General features: G+C 44.1%; 1 protein-coding gene across 6 annotated transcripts in view; it reads left to right on the top strand.

Moving 5' to 3' along the window:
• nrxn3a (neurexin 3a) overlaps positions 1-15,389 on the top strand; it is a 200,037-nt gene that overhangs the window by 15,049 nt on the left and 169,599 nt on the right. For all 6 annotated transcript variants that reach the window (XR_003834345.1, XM_029459906.1, XM_029459905.1 and 3 more), the window contains exons 3-5: positions 12,112-12,129; positions 12,908-12,934; positions 13,739-13,750. Coding sequence is in view for 5 of the 6 variants with exons in the window: in XM_029459906.1 (XP_029315766.1) it covers positions 12,112-12,129; positions 12,908-12,934; positions 13,739-13,750 (57 nt within the window). In the remaining variant the exon portion in view is untranslated. The remainder of the gene's footprint in view (positions 1-12,111; positions 12,130-12,907; positions 12,935-13,738; positions 13,751-15,389) is intronic.

The following is a 15,389-nucleotide window of genomic DNA, read 5'->3' as shown; positions in this document are numbered from 1 at the left end:
CCGTGTTTAAAATAAAGGGATGGATAGATGGGGGTGGGGGGGATTTGCTTTTTCTCTTCTCTTATTTGTGGCAGCTGCTTCACCTTTGCTCAGCTGATTGACTTGGTGGCATTTGACTGACAAGGTTGGCTCCAAGAAATGTTTGTGATTCAGTTCCTCTCTTTAGAACAGCAGAATACTTGCTGCTGTGTAGAGTAATAAATAAATCAGCCGAGTGGAGGAGCAGCTCGAGCTGCAGGAGTCACATGTATGAGGGAGCTCTGTTCTTGTTATTAAAGCATTACATGGGATCTGATTCTATTTCCATCACCCAGGACTCTCCACTAATCAACACCTTCAATCCAGTCCAACATCTCTCTCATCACTATTAATATCTATAATATCTTATATTATTTTACCTTGGTCTGTGGTTCTGTATCAGTTTGGCTGTATTCCACTGGGTCTTATTTATTCTTTTTATTTCTTTTTACTAATATGTACAACCTCACAAGTGTTATTAGCTTAGTGTGTTAGTGTCTTCTCTTGTTCATCCCATACTGCTTAACACTGAAGGCCTAAAATAGTCTAAAATGAGGATAGCAGGTTCATTACACCCCACATTACCAAAGTGTTTGACAGAGCTGATGACCTACTGATGATTTTGCTTAGTCTTACCAATGGTGGGGCTTAAACTCTATAAAACTATCCTGAGGGTGGCTCTAAAGGAAAGACAATGAGGGTCATTTATGGCAGTTTCCCTGTAAGATCGTCTCTTTTTAAGTAGGAATTTTGACTTGACAATCTGTAAAGCAAAACATTCAGTCTTTGGTGTATAGGAAAGTTCAGGGGGATACTAACCTGATTAATCCTGTGGGGTCCATGGAAACCACACATTATATCGAGGCTGAATCAGGGAAATCGGTTAGCAGAGCTGGTTAGCAGGGCTGGTTAGCAAAGCTGGTTAGCGGGGCTAGTTAGTGGAGCTGGTTAGCGGTTAGCGGGGCTGGTTAGCTGTATCATGTAGCACCACTGCAGGTTTTTCCTGACACTTTATAAGCCACATTTTATAGTTAATAAAAAGTCTGACTTCAGAATTGCAGGCTTCGTCCACTATAAAATGCTGCAGGAGACCAATATGGGGCAAAAGGAAATGTCGAACTTAGGGCCCCCAAAATAATTAGGCATCATCCTCTGGGGACCTTTAATTTCCCAGAATACTCACAGCAGAAATGTGATGACAACATGGATCTCAAAATAATACCATGAATGTTCTACAACCATTTTAACACAGTGGTACACGTGATTATTTCCAGCACCAGATAGAGTTCTATACTACACGTCTAACATTTTCTGCCACTATTTTGGACTCATTTAGTTGAGAAGTATTTGAATATTGTGTTCTCAGTTGTTCTTAGTACTTAGTGATTTTCCAGCTCTTACATCTATCGGTATTGTTACATATTGTCGCCCGTCTCCCTCATCCTCTCATATTTCTCTCCCTAAAACTCACAAATACGCACCCCTCCTGCAGCCCCTCAATGCTGTGGTGCGTGACTCAGCAAGGCATCGATGCAAGGGCATTGACGTCTATTGTAGGTTGATAGGCCGCCTTTCCCAAACTTGATTTACAGCCTCCACGTTGGGGTCAGTTCCCAGTGTTGATTTATGTCTGGCTCGCCCTCGCTCGTCTGTCTGCCTCCTGCAAGGCAGTGATAGGTGTGTGGAAGCAGGGAAGTCTAGCAGCCCTGAGAGAATTTAGATTGCTGATTGGTAAAGGATAAATAGTCTGCTTAATGAGGCTGCCTGAGGTTGATTAGTGGATTACCTGCTTTTTGAATACAACAGGGAGCGAATATGTCATGACTGAACTGAAAACTGAACCTGATGGCTCTATATATAAAAAAGAAGAGAGTATGCAAACAAGTATAAAAATAAAGACCCTATTCTCAGAGTAAAACATCAGCACTGCTTCTATTAGTCACTCTATACTCATCCATCACTCTGCTGACACATTAACATTAATACTGTTTGCCATTCACTAATTAATTATTAAATTCTGCTTTGCCATTGTTTTTGGTAACCTCCATCAAACTCAGCACTTCCTGCTTCTGCTTCACATTAATGGCTACCAGAACCAGTAGAGATTAGGCTGCGTTCAGTCTAATTTGAGCCCTGTGTTAAAGACACCCAGCTCTCTCATTCATTCAGTCCAAGGACGCAGATCGCTCTGTTAACAATACAGCATCATCAGGCAAGAAACCACATCGGCAAATCACGTTAATGCTAGTGCACATTCATGCTTGCTTTCTTTGTAATGTAATGTAATGTTTATTTATACTGTTTACCTTGCGGTCGTCATGATGAAAGATAAAACTGTTGCCGCCGTGAGGATCATCCATCCTCTGGGACTTTCGGCTCTATAACAACCTGACACGACTCCTTTGCCCCCGATGTACAGAAGTCATAATTCCTATGGCCACTAGAGGGCTTTGTGACTTTAACATAAACATATTGAAACAACTGACGTTCTCATTGTGGTAAACAGATATGTTTGTCTAAAAGTAATACAATCTAAATAGATTAAGTCTGCAAATACTGCAGACAGCCTGTAAAACACCCACAATGTGTATGTTTTGTAGAGTTTATACCTGATGAAATCATCACATCTTTGGGAGCTTGCCACGTTCACTGTGCAGACTACTTCCCCCCACCCTTCTCTTCCTGTTTTCCATAACATTGTACAGTATATCTCAAAAGTGAGTACACCCTTTAGATTTTTGCAAATATTCTGTTATATCCTTTCAGGGGATAACATTATCCTACTGAAACTTTGATATAACTTAAAGTAGTCAGTGTGCTGCTTGAATAACAGTATAGATTTATTGTCCTTTGAAAATTACTCAGTACACAGCTGTTAATGTCTAAACAGCTGGCAACAAAAGTGAGTACACCCCATAGTGAACATGTCTAAATTGTGCCCAAAGTGTCAATATTTTGTGTGACCACCATTGTTATCTAGCACTGCTTTAACCCTCCTGGGCATGGAATTCACCAGAGCTGCACAGGTTGCTTCTGGAATCTTCTTCCACTCCTCCACGACGACATCACGGAGCGCACGGATGTTGGACACCTTGCACTCCTCCACCTTCCTCTTGAGGATGCCCCACATGTGCTCAATTGGGTTTAGGTCTGGAGACATACTTGGCCAGTCCATCACCTTAACCTTCAGCTTCTTCAGCAAGGCCGTTGTCATCTTGGAGGTGTGTTTAGGGTCATTATCATGTTGGAAAACTGCCCTACGGCCCAGTTTCCGAAGAGAGGGGATCATGCTCTGCTGCAGGATGTCACAGTATATATTGGAATTCATGTGTCCCTCAATGAAATGCAGCTCCCCAGTGCCGGCAGCACTCATGCAGCCCCAGACCATGATGCTGCCACCACCATGCTTGACTGTAGGCAAAACACATTTGTCTTGGTACTCCTCACCAGGGTGCCGCCACACACGCCGGACACCATCTGACCCAAACAGGTTTATTTTGGTCTCATCAGACCACAGGACATGGTTCCAGTAACTCATGTTCTTGGATTCATTGTCTTCAGCAAACTGTTTGCGGGCTTTCTTATGCATCGGTTTCAGAAGGGGCTTCTGTCTGGGGCGACGGCCATACAAACCGATTTGATGCAGTGTGCGGCGTATGGTCTGGGCACTGACAGGCTGACATCCCACTTCTGCAACCTCTGCAGCAATGCTGGAAGCACTCGCACGTCTATTTTTGGAAACCAACCTCTGGATATGACGCTGAGCATGTGGACTCAACTTCTTTGGTCGACCCTGGCGAGGCCTGTTCCGAGTGGAACCTGTCCTGGAAAACCGCTGTATGATCTTAGCCACTGTGCTGCAACTCATTTTCATGGTGTTGGCAATCTTCTTATAGCCAAGGCCATCTTTGTGAAGCGCAATAATCCTTTTTTTCAGCCGCTCAGAGAGTTCCTTGCCATGAGGTGCCATGTTGTCCAGCATTCAGAGAGAATTGTGCCCAAAACACCAAATTTAACAGCCCTGCTTATCATTTACACCTGAATCCTTGTAACACTAACGAGTCACATGACACCAGGGCGGGAAAACAACATCATTGGGCACAATTAGGACATGTTCACTATGGGGTGTACTCACTTTTGTTGCCAGCTGTTTAGACATTAACAGCTGTGTACTGAGTAATTTTGAAAGGACAATAAATCTATACTGTTATTCAAGCAGCACACTGACTACTTTAAGTTATATCAAAGTTTCAGTAGGATAATGTTATCCCCTGAAAGGATATAACAGAATATTTGCAAAAATCTAAAGGGTGTACTCACTTTTGAGATATACTGTATGTTATGTTTCACACAGGCAGTGTCGGGCAAGGTACTGAACATTTGTAATCAGTTACAGTTACTAGTTACTTTTCTTAAAAGTAATTCCATCCATCCATCGTCTACCGCTTATCCGGGATCGGGTCGCGGGGGCAGCAGCTCCAGTAAGGAACCCCAATCTTCCCTTCTCCGGGCCACATCCTCCAGCTCCGACTGGGGGATCCTGAGGCATTCCCAGGCCAGAGAGGAGATATAATCTCTCCACCGAGTCCTGGGTCTTCCCCGGGGTCTCCTCCCAGCTGGACGTGCCTGGAACACCTCCCTAGGGAGGCGCCCAGGTGGCATCCTTACTAGATGCCCGAACCACCTGAACTGGCTCCTTTCAACGTAAAGGAGCAGCGGCTCTACTCCGAGTCTCTCATGGATGGCTGAGCTTCTCACCCTATCTCTAAGGGAGACGCCAGCCACCCGTCTGAGAAAACCCATTTCGGCCGCTTGTACCCGTGATCTCGTTCTTTCGGTCATGACCCAGCCTTCATGACCATAGGTGAGGGTAGGAACAAAGATCGACCGGTAGATTGAGAGCTTTGCCTTCTGGCTCAGCTGTCTTTTCGTCACAACGGTGCGGTAAAGTGACTGTAATACCGCCCCCGCTGCTCCGATTCTCCGGCCAATCTCTCGCTCCATTGTCCCCTCACTCGCAAACAAGACCCCGAGGTACTTGAACTCCTTCACATGGGGTAATGGCTCATTCCCTACCCGGAGTAGGCAATCCACCGGTTTCCTGCTGAGAGCCATGGCCTCAGATTTGGAGGTGCTGATCCTCATCCCAACCGCTTCACACTCGGCTGCGAACCGATCAAGTGACTGTTGAAGGTCACAGACCGATGATGCCATAAGGACCACATCATCTGCAAAGAGCAGCGATGAGATCCTCAGGTCACCGAACTGCAACCCCTCTCCTCCACGACTACGCCTCGATATCCTATCCATGAAAATCACGAACAGGATTGGTGATAAAGCGCAGCCCTGGCGGAGGCCAACATTCACTGGAAACGAGTCCGACTTACTGCCGAGTATCCGGACACAACTCTCGCTTTGGGCGTACAGGGATTGGATGGCCCTCAAAAGTGACCCCCTCACCCCATACTCCCGCAGCACCTCCCACAGTATCACCCGGGGGACCCGGTCATACGCCTTCTCCAGATCCACAAAACACATGTAGACCGGATGGGCGTACTCCCAGGCCCCCTCCAGGATCCTTGCGAGAGTGAAGAGTTGGTCCGTTGTTCCACGACCAGGACGGAATCCGCATTGTTCCTCTTCAATCAGAGGTTCGACTACCGGCCGAACCCTCCTTTCCAGTACCTTGGAGTAGACTTTACCAGGGAGGCTGAGAAGTGTGATACCCCTGTAGTTGGCACACACTCTCTGGTCCCCCTTTTTAAATAGGGGAACCACCACCCCGGTCTGCCAACCCCTAGGCACTGTCCCAGACTTCCACGCAATGTTGACGAGGCGTGTCAACCAAGACAGCCCCTCAACACCCAAAGCCTTCAGCATTTCTGGACGGATCTCATCAACCCCTGCGGCTTTGCCACTGTGGAGTTGTTTGACTACCTCAGTGACTTCCATCAGGGAAATTGACGATGATCCCCCATCAGCTTCCAGCTCTGCCTCAACCATAGAGGGCGTATTAGTCGGATTCAGGAGTTCCTCAAAGTGCTCCTTCCACCGGCCGATAACCTTCTCAGTTGAAGTCAGCAGGGTCCCACCCTTGCTGTACACAGCTTGGATGGTTCCTCGCTTCCCCCTCCTGAGGTGCCGGATGGTTTTCCAGAAGCACCTTGGTGCCGACCGAAAGTCCTTCTCCATAGCTTCTCCGAACTTCTCCCACACCCTTAAATAATTAAATAATAACTAGAGCTGTCGAATTAACGCGTTCATTTCGATTAATTAATCACAGAAAAAATAACGCGTTAAAAATATTAACGCAGATTAATCGCGCTCCTAGATGTCCCTGACTTTTGGTCCGACAGCACGGAGCACCCGTCCCAGGCGCCCATCGCACGGAGCTCAGAAAGCACGGAGCACGGAGCTCTGACACTGTACCCGTCCCCGGCGCCCGGCCCCCCGTCGCACGGAGCTCAGAAAGCACGGAGCACGGAGCTCTGACAGCCCCCCCCCCCCCGTTGCACGGAGCTCTCACAGCAAATATTGTTATATGCGATTAATCACGATTAATTAATCACAAAGCTTGTAATTAATTAGATTGATTTTTTGAATCGCTTGACAGCCCTAATAATAACCTGATACCTCAAATGGGACCAGACATAAATGCAGGTGCATGTGGATCCTTGACTTCCTGATGGGCAGACCCCAGGTGGTGAGGATGGGTGGACACAACTCTTCCATCCTCTCATACTCAACACCGCTGCATCCCAGGGCCCATTTTGAGCCCCATGCTGTACTCCCTGTATATAAATGATTTTGTAACCATTCTTTACTTCAACACCACCATCAAGCATGCTGACGACACAACTGGGGTGGACCTGATCAGAGAACAATGAGAAGGCCTACCTGAAGGAAGTCAAGGCCCCCGCTGCTGGGTCAACAACCTACATGTGAACGTAGCAAGACTAATGAGTGGACAGTTGACTTTTGACAGTTTGAGCAGGGAAGTCCCTTAATACCGACTGGTCCTTGGTGGAGAGTGTGGACAGCTTCAAGTGCCTTGGTTTCCACGTGTGCTGTACTACATCACAATGCATACTGGCTCAGTGGTTAGAATGTCAAGGCAGAGACTGTTTCACCTCAGTCGCAGGGAATTCAGTATATTCTCTCAAATAGTGAGGAATTTCTACTTCTGCACCATTGAGGGTGTGCTGACAGGGACCTTCCCTGACTGGTAAGCGTAAAGAGTGTAAAGAGTGCTTTGTTCGGCTAAACATGTTATACGCGATGCTCTACCCTGCCTAAAGGATATTTACACCAGGCACTGCAAGAATAAGGCAAAGAGAATCATGAAGGATCCCTACCGCCTGAATAACAGCGTTTTGTCTCTGGTGGTCAAGAAGAAGGTACGGATACACCAGACCAGAGAGGCTCAGGAAGCTTCGACCCAGAAACCAGAAAGCACAACCTCTTTCAGTTTGTGGTTCCCTCTATATCGAGTTTCAGCAGTGTGGTGCTGTCACCCAGTTGAGGGTCGACCAGCTGCCGTGGACACCTCAATATGAGCAAATGTCTTCAGCTGCCCTCTCAGGCTGTTTGTCCAGCCACCCGTATGTTCATATCAACATAAAACCTGGCTGCTGGTGAAATCGGTCAGTAAGATTATGGCTGTTGAAATATTGATGATGACAATGGTAATAATCAAGCCCTCACCACTGTATTGACTCAATACTTGATCCTGTGGGCGTGGTGTGTGTACTGTACATACAATCCATTTGCTGATTTACCTTCCATGTTAATAATGTGCAGGAAACAATAAGCTAAACCAGCGCTGATGAAAGAAAACAGAATTTGAAATTCCTCATTAATCACTGCACTCTCCCACTTCATCCAAAACATCATGAATCATCCCTTTAAGTAATCCACTTTGAGCTCTAATCCCTCGCTATCCTTGCGTCACCTTTTGGGTATTGAATTAAAAGAGGGAGTCATACTCTTACATAGATTATGTGTCCTCTGATGAATAAATACGTTTTTCAAAGTGCCGATGAGTCACCCCAAAGAAATACCCAAATCTGTTTGGATTGCATTTCTGGGAGAAATTTATCTGGAGAGTTGGAGGATATAGATTTATTTCATTCATAACAGAAAAAAAATAGTTCAGAGCTCCCTGATACATAACTGTATTGTGTTAAATGCCACTGGGAGTGTACCTATCACTGTTTGATTGTTTTGTTGACTGGTACCTCATTAAATGTGTATGTGTTTGCATGTGTCATCTCTCTCTGTCCACACACACACACACACACACACACACACACACACACACACACACACACACACACACACACACACACACACACACACACACACACACACACACACACCCTCTCCCAAATGACCATTTGAGCAACTCATTCCACAGCTGAAACAAGTCCACATGTGAAACTGAATTAATATCTAATGCATATCTGATTGACTTATATCTGCTTGCATTATATGCACATTATCACCCTAACATGCCCAATTACTCCCAACTATGAACATTCACTGCATCCCAATTCAATTACCCTTTACTCATTTTCCAGCTACTTCATTTCTGTGAGTGGCCGAACTAAGTAAAGCCACATACAGTATACATTTCAATACAAAGGTGTTAGGGCCTTTTAAATATCAACTCAAAGATCTGACAGCCATAATTTGTCAGCAATGTTCATGGTTCCCCAAAGATAAGTCAACTTTATCAAATAAAACCCTTACCCCTATTCTAATTTGTCTAATTACTTAAACGTTTAATGTTTCAATAATAATAGTGAAGAAGAAGTATCACCTCCCCTTTGTCAATCTAGTCAGTCTTCGAGTCTTTGTTGCTATACAAAATTACTTCTTGTTAGAGAAATGTTGATCCTATGCCATGGTGTTTCATGATAAATTTAAATAATTCAGTGTAAGTTATTCTCCATGTTTGTGTTCAATAAAAATATTTTTCCAATAAGCCACCCATAAGTATGCAGCCTGTTACCATGTTAGCATTTGTTTCGTGGCTACAGTTCTGTTTAGAAATTTTAATTGAAAAGCTCACAAATGGGAGTTCTATATCATATTCTGGATCACAATTTGTGGAACAGATACATCATCTTATTATCATCACTCATTTTTAATAACTTGAAATACAATGTCTTACTTCTAACATATTGTCCTTTTGACAAGACATGACATTATATCTTACCACCATTTAAATGTTGCCATCGGGCGTTATTGGTAGAGTAACCAGCAGGCTCGGAGTGGCAATCTGGCAATTCTAGTAAATGCCAGATGGGCCGGCCGGCTAAGGCCACCACCAGAAACGTGGGGGGGCGGGGGGAAATTGCCATTTTGGCCCACTTGATGTTGGAACAGCCCATCTGTTTAGGGGTTACACAGTCCCGAAATGATTAATACTACTGCTGTAAGGCAGGTGGTACCGGCCAGTCGTCACCTCCCCTCACCGCTTCAGTGTGTCCGTTCAAGTAACGTCAGACATCAAGTGGGAATTTATCGGGAATAAACAAATTAAATCAAGACAGGAATAGGGGAGCTGAATCAAAATGTGAATGAGAAAAAGCAAACAGGCTTCATAAGGGCTAGACAGATGAGCAGGCTGATTACACATTAAAGTTACACATTACAGAGAACAGGGGCAAGAGGAGGCTGCTGCCGAGGACTCCCAGCAGGTGATACTCGTGTCACAAGTGTCTGTTAGTTGTTTCCCCGACTCTGGAATCTTTGTGTGACACTGGACGACCGTCAGCATCGCTGTAACAGCCCCCTCCTCCAGACACACTCTGTACAACATCAGGAGGAGACGTCCCCTCCTGCAGACACACTCTGTACAACATCAGGAGGACACGTCTCCTCCTGCAGACACACTCTGTACAACATCAGGAGGATACGTCCCCTACTGACTCAGAAGGTGACGCAGGTTCTGGTCCAGGCTTTTGTCATCTCACGCCTTGACTACTGCAACCCTCCTCGCTGGACTGCCTACATGTGCCATCCAACCTCTATAGCTCATCCAGAATGCAGCAGCCTGACTGGTCTTCAACCTACCCCAGTTCTCCCACAATGCACCACTCCTCCGCTCCCTTCACTGGCTACCAGTGGCTGCCCGAATCTGCTTCAAGACTCTGGTGCTGGCCTACCGTGCTGTGAATGGATCGGCCCCTTCCTACATCCAGGCCATGGTCAAACCATACACCACAGCACGTTCACTTCGCTCTGCATCGGCCAATCGGCTCGCTGCTCTCTCACTGCGAGTGGGACCCAGATTCCCCTCAAATAAAACCTGTTTGCTGTCCTGCTCCAAAATGGTGGAACGAGCTCATTGACGTCCGAACTGTAATGTAATAATGTAATGTTAATGGAGCTCGGGTTTGAGGGGAGTCATACTGAGGATACTGCAATGAATTATTTGGCAAAAATCTGTTATTTGTGGTTGAGAGCTTTATTTTGTTAAAGGTTCAATGTGTAGTTCTGAGCCTCCAAAGAAATAGTGGGCAGTATTTCACCTCTAAACCGGCTCAAAACCATCAGTTATTAAACTATAGTATGTTACCCTGTTTATATTCTAGTTGTAGTAGTTTGTCATATTTATTGTACAAGTTTTAGAGTATTGTAGTGTGATCTTTACATAGTGTATTGTATTCTACAGCTATATCTCTCTTCTAGTGTTGATATATTTACTGTGCATCACTCCTGTGTAAGTCTGTCAGTCTCTGAGAGTCTAAATATCTCTGCTATTTTATAATCTCCATGTGGAGCTTAGATATCTGTGTTTACTGTGGCACTTGTGTTTTCATGTGTTTGTATGATGGCTTGGTTCTGAGCGGCAGAGACGAGGAATCGACTTGTGTTTTGCAGACACAGGACTGCTTCCCTGGTCGTCACCTATGGGTTTCTGAAGAATTGTTTTGATGCCGTCGCCATCTTGGCAGTGGCAGCCACTGTCTAATTCCAGGCTAATCCAAAAATGGGCATCGTCGGTGCAATAAATGTCAACCCAGGGTCACGCAGCTGAGCAAACAGCAAGCGGTTAGCTACCTGAGACAGCACCCACCTGTCACTCAAAGAGACCACAACCTTAATAATGCGTAACTTAAAAAAATCATCGCATATACAGTTGTCATGAATAGGAAAATTAGCGATAGAGACCAAAACCATTTTTTAAACATTTATATTTTTGCTGTAAAGTTGGCCATTTGGGTCCATGGACATCGACTCCCTTTTGGAGCCTCAAGTGGCCTTTCGATGAACTGCAGTTTCTGATACTTGTGCGTTGTTTCACTGCTCGGCCCTGGAGGTTGTCGCTCGGTGTACCTGCGCTCTTAATCCTATGTTGTTGACATACAGGTGAATCCAAAGAGCATTTCTTTGACCTAATACTTTTTATATGTTGCCACCCTCAGGTCAAAATGTCCACGCTACTGCTACTTTAATCTTTGATAAAAGCTCAAAGAGTCATATTTCCAGAGGAATCATGAATTTATGTGTTCAGGGCCGCAGGGCTTTAACTCACTTGACCCACTGCAGGGGCTCTGAGAATAGCAAAATCATCAGTATGTTCTTTAATATGTCGCACACTTTGCACAACATTTCAACCTCGAGGGACTCTGGGGTTTGTTCTTTTATTCCTTCACTCAAACCTTCTTTTGGCTTTTGTGTTGCCTTTTTGTTTTGTATCTTTATAATTAAGCAACAGTACCTGAGGATACCGATCAAACAAGGTAATGTGTCTGCACTGAAAGACAACGGCATACTAAAAGTGTCATCAGTGTGTTTATACATGGAGGAAAGAGATGCCTTTTTCTTCATGCTGGATATAATTCTCTCTGAATTTCATCGACAATGTCTGAATGATGGTTCAAAACCAACTGTTGCTGCTTTAACACCTCATTGCTAAAACCTTCTGCGTTGTAAATGACATGCACATGGCTGCGCCCTCTGCCAGCCCTCTGTATGGACATGAAGTGTATTTTATTTTGCATGAGAGTCAACATGCAAGTAATAAGAGTGTTTCTAATGCTGACTTTGTTTGTTTGTTTTCTCTGTCTCCTTGTATTCCAGAGGTCAACAATATGCCAGGTGAGTTTGAATGGAAAACATGTAAATATATGACAACCATAGCAATTATTTGTATAGCTGCAGATTTCCAGACAGCCTAGAGTAATACAAACACAGTATCGGCTTTGTGATTCTGCTTTTTGAGGCAACTGGCAACCCGTTCCAGCTAAACAGGAGTTTACTGCTACATCATGGTCTAACAGAAATTGACTGTTTTAAAAAGCTGCCAAAAAGAAAAGGAGAGAACATAAAGAAGTGTGCAGGTAGAACATGCAACAAAAAACAGGCAGGATAGAGATATATATAGATATAGATATAGATATGGTGGCCTAGTGGTCTGGTGGTACGCCTTCCAAACCAGAAGGTTGTGAGTTCACCATTGTACTCCTGAGCAAGGTACTTAAGCCTGAGTTGCTCCAGGGAGACTGTCCCTGTAGTTAGTTCACTGTAAGTCACTCTGGATAAGAGTGTCTGCTAAATGACCTGTAATGTAATGTAATATACAACATGCTTACTTGTGTTCGCTGCCCTCAAATGGCCAGAAAGATCCGTTATAGAAGGTTTCAGTCAGTGAATGTGAGAGAAGGGGTTAAATGTTTTCTACCACTTCTCCTAACATGCTGGTATTTCTTCTGAAGAAAGCCACAGGAAGCTTTGTGTGACCTGTTTGTTCTGATGCCATACTTTCCCTCCTGGGAAAACATGTATCATCACAATACCAGAGAGTATTGAATGGAGTGTGCTCTTTTCTGAAGTGTTCCCGTCTTTCTTTCCCTTCCCTCTCTTTTATCTTCTCAAGGCCTTGCACATATGATGGCAGAACAAGGTATGCCTCTCCATCATCTATCATGTCTTTATTGTGTTTGTAGTGTAGATCTGCATGTTTTGGTGTTGCTGTGGAAAATATGTGAAAGGCACGGTTCTACATACATTTTGTTATTTTGCTCTACTGCCGTACAAAGCTGAAAAATATAGTCCTAAAATGAAGGCATTACAAACTATCTGAGTTATTAAGGCTAAGAGATTATGGCCCAAAAATGTTGTGCTCTAATAAACCATTGGACATTATAAAGACATTGATATCCCCATTTATATCTATACAATATAAATGGTGACGAAACGGCAAAAAAGTCCCACCCACAAAGCCTGGTTAATGAGACGGCTCTGTCTCATCACTGTTGCGTTGGGTTGTAGACATGGCGAGCACTAAGTCCACGATGTCTGCCGAGGGGTGCTGTGAAGTCAACCTTCACCAGTCACCGGTCTACTGTAGCCGCTGAGCCCGGCGAGCTGAATCCCCTGAATTCCCCCACCCAGGATAGTTTTTTTTCTTCGCAAATTAATATTCAATTAATTGTGCAGTGGTATGTGCGAAAGTTCCAACTTCAAACTCCAGCATTAGTGCAGTCTGCCTTCGTAAGGACATTCAAACATCCTGCCTGATGCATGTTTCAAGTGTTTCGTGATGTACAGTTGCTATTGTACATCGTTCATCCCCACGGCATGTAAACATTTATTCATTGATACGTTTGGTGTCTTGTAGAATTTGAACTCACGTCTCCTCTTCTTCCTCCCTGTCTGGGCTCTCTCGGCTGTGGATCCTCTGTTCCGTCTTCTCCTCCTCTCCTAGCTAAAAGCAAAGGTACAGCTTTTTCGAAATCTTTCGTTTTCCGCCTCTATGAAAAGCGGCGTTTGCTCTGTGAGTGTTTGACAGCAGTGCGGTGTAATGTGTTTGATGGTCTAATGTGTTTACTTGTCTTTGTTCAGTGTCTCCTCTGTATTGGTTTCTCACAGAGGGTGCTTGGATTAAGAGAGTAATTAAGCCGACTTTAATTGAAGGAGAAGGGAAAAAAGAGTGTGTCACTTTGTGTTCTCTAACTGTGCCTGTGTGTTTTGTAATGTGTTAGAATGCTTACTGCTGGCTGATGGCAGCAGGGGAAGGACAGAGTTTCATTTGGCAAACTAACTGCAATCAAACAAAAACTGCTCTGAGACTGCTCCACAGGTCAGTGATGCTCCAAACAGCTGGCCAATGAATGAGTGACCTGCAAGTCCATTTGAAAACGGAGTTCATGTTTCTACGGGATCTAACAGTGTGTATGAACCTGAAACACAGGTGTGATTTCAGGGTTGTTTTAGTTGAATAAATCTCTAATAAATCAGATCTGATACCTTGCAGCTCACCTGAAGAGTTGACTGAAGACAAAAAGAAAATCGGAGACTTAATTTACTGGCCAATAAATGTAGAAACATTTGTTGCTGTGCGAAGTTTGAGATGACTTACAAGTGAAGGTGAAAACATACTATATAATTGATGTCTCTGAAAAAACGTTATCACAGCACAGGTATAACAGTGATTCCTACAGTTGTGACAATGTCAAAACACACAACCAGTGAAACTTACAGCACAATATAAAAGCAGTATTTGTGTAATATTCTACATATTTGTCAAACATAACTTCAGATATCTCTATATGTTGAAAATACTCCTTAAACAGTATTACTAGTAGTATTTGTATTACATTTCACAGCAGCTAGATTGTAAAGTACCATGCAGAAGAGGTGGGTGGAGAGAATGGTGCAGAGATGCACATGAACAAACAGACAGAAGGTCAGAAGAATAGAAACAGACAGGATGAGCGATGTTTTGTGTCACAGGGAGATGTTCTGAAGACACGAGGATAGATGTGCTCTACTTTTAGCTTTGCGCTGTCTGTCATAATACTGGAGCCCCACATGCCACCTCACATGTATTCCAGTGTAAGACATGTGTATTGCAATTCGGGAAGAGAAGAGTTTCTCCTCTTTGTCCCTCATCAGTCCATCTTTCATCTTTGCTCAAATGTTATACAGTAATGTGTATAATGTGCATTACATTGTGCTGCTGGTCTTTTTTAAGGGTGTGTGTGTGTACACTCAGCTGTAGAAATGTAGTACAATATATGGCAATAATAGCATAACACCAGGTGCTATTCTTTTGGAGGTCTATTATCTGATATACATATAAAGATTAACATTATTATATAACAGAGCCCTGTCTCTAATGACTCCTTCCCAAACTTTTAGTCACACTTTAAACGACATTGTGTCAAACTTTTTATCGGTCTCTGCTCACTCCCACTATTACATCATTATCATATCGAGGCTTGCTGCAAACATAAAACAACAGAGTGCATTTACTCCAGTACTGTTACATTTGTAAGGTATTTGCAGCTCTAATTAAAGATCCCCTCAATTACAAAATGTGTTTCTCATATACATTTTAATATTACCCCTGACAC

The sequence above is a fragment of the Cottoperca gobio genome, chromosome 22, assembly GCF_900634415.1.
Source record: "Cottoperca gobio chromosome 22, fCotGob3.1, whole genome shotgun sequence".
Lineage (NCBI taxonomy): Eukaryota > Metazoa > Chordata > Actinopteri > Perciformes > Bovichtidae > Cottoperca > Cottoperca gobio.
The sequence above is the reverse complement of the archived record's forward strand: the minus strand, read 5'-3'. Positions and strand labels throughout refer to the sequence as shown.